Below are 6,710 nucleotides of genomic sequence, written 5' to 3'. Positions count from 1 at the left end.
TAAAAAATTGTAAGTAATCTCTGCCCAGCGTGGGGCTTGAATTCACGACCCTGAGATCAAGTTGCATTCTCTACCAACTGAGCCAGCCAGGCGCCCCAAAATCTATCAATTTTATATATACCCATTTAATATATCTGCTCAGTGGAGTATTATTTGGCCATAACAAGGAATGAAGAACTGATACACACTACAACATAGGTGAATCTTGAGAACGCTATGCTAAGTGAAAGAAGCCAGAGACAGGAGACCACATGTCGTATGATTCCCTTTGTATGATGTGTCCCTAATAGGCTAATTCCTAGAAACAGGAAGTAGTTTAGTAGTTACCATGCACTAGCAGTGGGGAAGTGGAGGGTGACTGCTAATGGACTCCGGTTTCTTTTTGTGATGGTGAAAATGTTCTGCAGTTAGGTAGTGGTGATGGTAGCTCAACTCTGTGAATATACTAAAAACCACTGAATTGTATACTTTAAAAGGGTGAATTTTATCCTACGTGAATTTTATGTCAGTAAAGCTGTTATTTTAAAAATAACCATAAGAAAGAAGCTATAGCAACACCTAAGGCAAGAACTCATGAGGGCTTTAGAATAAGGTAGTGGGACGGAGAGGTACGAGAGCCTGGAGGTGTGAACTGGGGAGTCCCGAAGACTGATTTTTACCAGCAAGGATGCAGAGTCCCCAGGCCGGAACCCTGAGGAGACAGGCTGATGGGTCCCACGGTGCACAGGTCTGCACTAGCTTCCCCGAGAATGAAGTTCTATACATATGGCAAATAAAAATGCTTTAGCAAAAACTGTTGCTTCTTTAGTCATCTGTGGACCACAAGGATGGCCAAAGCAGTGCACAGAATCATAGCCTTGCCTTTATACTTCTCATAACTCAAAACATTTTTCATGCTGCCAGTAGAGTTTAAGTAATCTGGCTGTCACTACTCGGGGTGAGGTGCCCTGTGGGGGGTAGGCAAGGGCATGGCCCTCACCTGCTGAGAACATAGTCTTATTGACCTGGTGTGATCCACTCAAAGGCTGTCCTCACCTTTCATGAGGAAAGACACTCAAGTGACCAGCCAAATGTTACATAGAGGGCAACAGAGCCACATGGGTTATAGATTTGGGAAGGTAAGCACCCCAATTTGGATTGTCTGATTTTTGCCATCCTGTGGTAAAGGCAGACTTCTTGGAGTTGGCTTCACATTGTTGTCAGTCCCTTGACTCAGGTGGGGGAACACTTTAACCTACCTCTTGGATGCCAAGGTCGTGATATGCCCTTTAGAGCTTAAGATGGTGCAGCCAATACCAGGGCTGTTTTTCCCTTTTCTTTACTCTCCCAGGCCAGAGTTGTGGTCGGCAAGAATGTTAGGAACCTCTTAAGAGTTTATTACAGAGTGAAGGCTCACAGGAGGAGTTTTAAATGAGGCAGCAATGGCTGGTCTCATATCTTACATCGGTGGACCCTTTCCCTCCCCCAGAACCATTTCCTGTGTAAAGCCAAGATTCTTGGCTGAGATTCTTACCAGGCAAAGGGAAAACTGCTTCCCAAGAGGACCATGTCTAACATGGAGTGGCTTGTCTGTCATATTTGCAGAATTCTTTTTCTTAGTACAGATTTCTGAGGGAGCTTGGAAAGGAGGAAGAAGTCTTAGTCTTGGACAGGCCGTGTGAGGTAGCACGGGCTCTCTGGAGTCTCACTGACTGGGGTTCGAGTGCCAGGGTGCCTTAGACCAACCCTGTTTCATGTCTGGACCCTGTGCAGCAGGGATAGGCGTCGCGGGATTGTTAGGAGGGCTGGACGTGATAATGTATGGAGAGCACTCGGGGTAGGGCATAACTATTCCTGCACATAGCTCACTTAACTTTTCTAAGATTGTTTCTTCTTCAAGAGTGAAGAAGATGCCCTGTGACTTTTAGGGTAGTTGAGAGGATCAAATGAGATAAGTATGCAATTATGCTATACCAAGATTTGATTGAGATTTAATTAGAAAAGCCCTTCACAAGGATCTTGGTAATCCATTCCAGAGTTTAGCACTAATACATTTATCTTTATGTTGAACTAGAATTTTTCCTTCTTTATTATTGTCCTTTTCAGCTCACTTGGCCTTCTAAGAACCCAAAGAAGTTCATTTGTTTCATGAAAATCTTCATGCACTGAAAGATATATTCCACTCACCCCTAGCCTTTAGGTTTTAAAAAAAATAATCTTGATTATTACTGCAATTTTCTCATCTGTAATTCTTTGTTATTTTCGTCTAAACTCTAACTTTTCCATTGCTTCTGGTGGTCAAAATAAGAAATGATCTTTGAGAATTTCTTGGACTAAAATATAGGGGAAAGTTTACTTTCTATCCGCGATTCTGCATTAAAATATCTATATCTTTTATTAGAAAAGCAACGTCTCTTTATATACATTTTGGAGAAGAGGGAAGGAAAATTGCCCGCAGTTGTGTGAGTACAATTAATAGTTTTATGACTGCACATCTGGTCATTTTTATATACATGTTTTCTGTGTCTTTGTAGCTTATCTGTCTTTACACGTATCTTACATAATCGTAATCACATACAAATAGGAATGTTACAATGTTATTTATATTGCTGCTTGTCTTTAGCACCTAACTCCTAGAATTGTAACGATTCGATGCTTTAAGTGCTTAGCACAGTGTCTGGCATAAAGTTAGTGTCAATAGGTGGGAGCTAGTTATTCTATGACATTTCCTGATCGGTGCCCAGAAGTGGATTTACTGGGTCAGGTACCTTTTAGGCTCTTGATACATGGCACCTGCCACATTGCTTTCTAGAAGCCATTTCAGTTCCTCAAGCCCTTGGCAGTAAAGAGTTTCTCCGCTCCTCTTTAGCACTTGGAGCTCCCCCCAGCACCTCTCCATTTTGTTTTTAGGTTTGGGAAGCTAATTTAGTAGGTGCAGATAATGCCTCATTATTGAAGTGTCATTATTTCATAACTACCGATGTTGAACTTGTCTTACACTTAACTAGCAAAGTTTCCTCTTGTAGGGGCTCTCTATGACCTACTTAACAACCAGAATCACTGAATGTTTAATGTTTTCTTATGGAATTACACAGGCTCTTTAATAAAGATATTAATCCTTTGTCATATGGACAGCAAATATTTTTCCTGACTGTTTTCTTCCTATTTTGGTTGCGATTTTTTTTTTTTAATTCACACGTGCACACACGCGCGCACACACATACACACGATGTGATCCATCTCCTCTGTGCCCGACCCTCGCCAGGTCTGATGGTAGTAGCTTGAGTGCAACAAGAGAGACTCCTCCCGCAGTTACACGGGCTCCTGATAAGAGTGGTCACACATGTCTTTCATGGTGAAAGTACACAGACTCTTCACAGGCCCGGAGAACACCTTTCCCTTGATTTGGGGAAAGAGGGTAGAGAAGGAAGGAGCTAACAAAACTATTGCTTGGTTTTTATAACAGGCGATAATTTCAGCTCGTCGTGATCAGAATCTTCTACACATTCTCCATCCTTTCCTCTAGGACTGGTGTTTCTGAAGATACCATTGCAGATATTTATTTGGCAAATGTCTGCTCAACCATCATAGGCTTCCGCGGAGTCCTCTGAAGAACTCCCACTTCCACCTATCTTGATACCTTCTTCACGTGTTTTCTTGCAAGAAGAGGCTAGGTCTTAGTGAGACTTGGGGACTGAGGGCGTGGGGCTCTTCACATGGATGAAATGCTGGTGAATCTCCCTTTTCCTACTACCCTGTTAAATTTAAACTTCTTTCCCTGAAAGAGCGCGAGCACTCCTATCTGGCACCCAGGGAAGCCCTGTGTGGATGCCCTTAGTAGAGCAGAGTTGGTCTGTGTGTGCCCTTGCTAAGAGTCTTGTCCTTTCTCATCACCAAGGTCTGCACTACAGTCTCTAATAGAGCCCAGACGGCTGATGTGTGAAAGAAGGAGCAGGCCTCCATGGGGTTTCTCATCACTGTGGCCAAGATGGTGGCACACAAAGGCATTCCACTGGCTTCTGAGTCTAGATCTATAAATATATTTATTATAATATAACAAGAACTTAACAATAAACATAGACTATGTACAATACCATTACAGAGAACCCTGTTTTATATCATTCACAGAAATAGCCAGTTTTGCTCCAGTGTGATAAATGAGGAGAGAAACGGAATTTCAATGTCATCTGTGTCGAGTCTTGCTGACCACTAACACCTCCTTTGGAGGCAGATGCACACCAACGCTAACATTAGCCCTGCCCCAGGCAGTTAGAAATTTGTGCTCCAGTCCTTGGGTTCACACTTGCACCCTGTTTGACATAAATACTTTAAATGACATACAATGTATGTAGTTTTGTGCTTATTACTTTTTAAAAGAATAAATAATATTAAAAACTGCATAACGAAGCTCGGTATCTTGTCCAAGTGGGAGCCACACGTGTAGTGCTAGAAGTCGATGCCCGACATTGGAATTGGGATTTGGTGTCCTCAAATACCGAAAGCTCCTGTCCTTTCCTCCTTGGAAATGGTTTTTTATCATGAAATGAGGGCAAATTGACTTCCCGGATAGAAAAATGGTAAATGCGTATTTGGTACCAACTTCAACTAAACGGCGCAGTGGCGGTGGCTCTCTTCTTGCCCTGGGATGGAAACTGATCACCGCGTGAGGTCTGAGGGTCTGAGGACCGGCAGGAAGGCCTTTCCGTCATGAGCCACGGTGTGACCTCCCTCCTGGCTTCCCTTCCTCTGGTTCGTCTGCCACAGGAAGAGTGGTTCTGCTCATGCCCCTCAGGCCTTGGCTGTCATGGCTCGTCTACGAAGGCTGTCCCCATCCTGAGAGCTCTTGTAGCAGGTGCCTTAATATATAGCTATAAATATCAAAAATAGTCTCCTGTGCTTTGTAGACATTTATCCTCCCTCCCTCCCTCCTTCCCTTCCCACCCGGCCTGGGTCCTCAGCTTTACCTCATGGAGGGAGCTGGACTGGTGTCATGAGCCGGGACTGGTTTCCTTCTAGAACAGAATCTTCTTTGACAACGCCTCCAGGAGGCACAGCTCTTGATGGGGCTGTCTGGGAGTCACATTTTTTTAAAAATAAAACAGGGGCCCTCACCCCCACCCAGGAGAGATCCTCTATTCTGCACATAGAAAAAATTAGAGCGAATGCCCCACTCTGGCACAACCTACAAAGAGCTTTGGGAATTCCCGCATGATCCTCTCATGGCCTCCTCTCAGTACTTAAAAATAGCCTTTTTGTTTATCAAGAAAATGTCTTGGAAATCTAAATAATTCATATCGGACAAGAGAAAGCTAGCACAGTCACCTGTCCTTCTCCAGCAAAAACACGGTAGAAAAACCTGTGAGGGACAAAGGTTCTCCCAGCCGTCCCCAGGCTGCCCCTGCACGGCCGCTCCAGCCACGTTGGGCTCGGCACCAGTGGCCGGACCTCTCTTCCGCCCGGCGGGGACCAGGAGCCTCCCAGGCCTTGTGCCACACACAGTACTGTCCCTTCTCTTCTCTCGGCCACGGACAAGTGTAGATTGGTTAAAAACAAAAGTAGGAATCAAAGTGATAAGGACACTTTGATCTTATTCCAAAGAGAGCCTGACACCTAATATTGTCATAGGATAACTGATCTATGGTTGGTTAGGGATCAAGCTTGCTCTGCAGGAAGGAAAAATCAGCTTCTCTCTCCCAGTTGAAAAATATGTGAAACTCTATTGCACCGGGCAGAGCGAGCGCCTCCGTTCAGAGCAAGTGCCTTTGCAGGAGCCCCCAGGCCCAGCTGCTTGCATGGTTGTGGTTCCTGCTGCGTGGAGCGCTACGCCCCCGTTTCCCCCAAAGGCGAGGATGATTTTCTACATTCAATGTAGAGAGTATTCAAAATGTTTAGCGCAGTGATTCCCTTGTTTGTGTCTATCAGCCTCTTGCGGGTGTTGCTGAACATTGATCACTGTGAGTGGCATCTGCCTCACCAGACTTGTCCAGTCTCATCGTGGGCTTTCTGCCGACGTCAGCCGCTTTGAATATATTTCTTTATCACGACGCAGCCGTGTCTGAACACGGGGCAGGGCATGTGGGGTAGGAGGGTCCACGTGTTGGTCGCGGGCTCGTAGGCTTCCATATTGCCCAGGGCAGGCCCCTCACTGCTGACAATGCCCCCAGTGGCATAAATCTTGCCGTCAAGTACCACGGCGCTGTCAGGGAAAGCGGGGAGAGAGTTAGCCATTTTACTTCCACCTCTGACCTGGAGGTGGACTCAGTACCACGGCCTGGTACAGGCTGCCTCTCCCCCTTTGCCAAAGGTCTAAGGGATCTCACTGCTTGCCTCTGTCCTGTGACCTGAGGCGGTACAAGAAGAAAACCTTCCCTCTAGGGCTGGTCGGGGTGCCCCGCGTCTACCGCCCTCTGAGCCGTGGGGGACATCCCGGGACCTGCCAGACCACCGAAAGGTGGTGGGGAGAACAGCCTCGTGTACGGGGCCCTCGAATCCGTTCACTGAGCATCGTTCTGTGTTGCCCAGAGGCTTCGTATGGCTCCAATCGAGTAGAGAACACGACCCACAGGGCTGATGGCAGACAGGATAATAAGGAGCCAAGTCATAACCCAACCCTGACTCCCTGACCGGGAAATTCACCCTGGCCAAGGCGCTCAGACTCCCGGCTCCCCGCTCTGATTGCTGAGCACCGGGGGCCTGCTTCTGCCCACTGGTGACGGCCCGGCCCGGCGTCC

General features: G+C 46.3%; 1 protein-coding gene across 6 annotated transcripts in view; it reads right to left on the bottom strand.

Moving 5' to 3' along the window:
- Positions 1-1,738: 1,738 nt before the first annotated feature.
- Positions 1,739-6,710, bottom strand: part of KLHL29 (kelch like family member 29) — a 304,257-nt gene continuing 299,285 nt past the window's right edge. For 5 of the 6 annotated variants that reach the window (XM_027623488.2, XM_027623489.2, XM_027623486.2 and 2 more), the window contains one exon: positions 1,740-6,175. In XM_027623488.2, coding sequence (XP_027479289.1) covers positions 5,992-6,175 — 184 coding nt within the window. In that variant the 3' untranslated portion in view covers positions 1,740-5,991. Of the gene's footprint in view, positions 6,176-6,710 lie in introns of all 6 variants that reach the window. The other variant, XR_003524852.2, reaches the window with a different exon arrangement.

This window comes from Zalophus californianus, chromosome 8, assembly GCF_009762305.2.
Source record: "Zalophus californianus isolate mZalCal1 chromosome 8, mZalCal1.pri.v2, whole genome shotgun sequence".
NCBI lineage: Eukaryota > Metazoa > Chordata > Mammalia > Carnivora > Otariidae > Zalophus > Zalophus californianus.
This window is presented reverse-complemented; position numbering and strand designations above follow the sequence as displayed.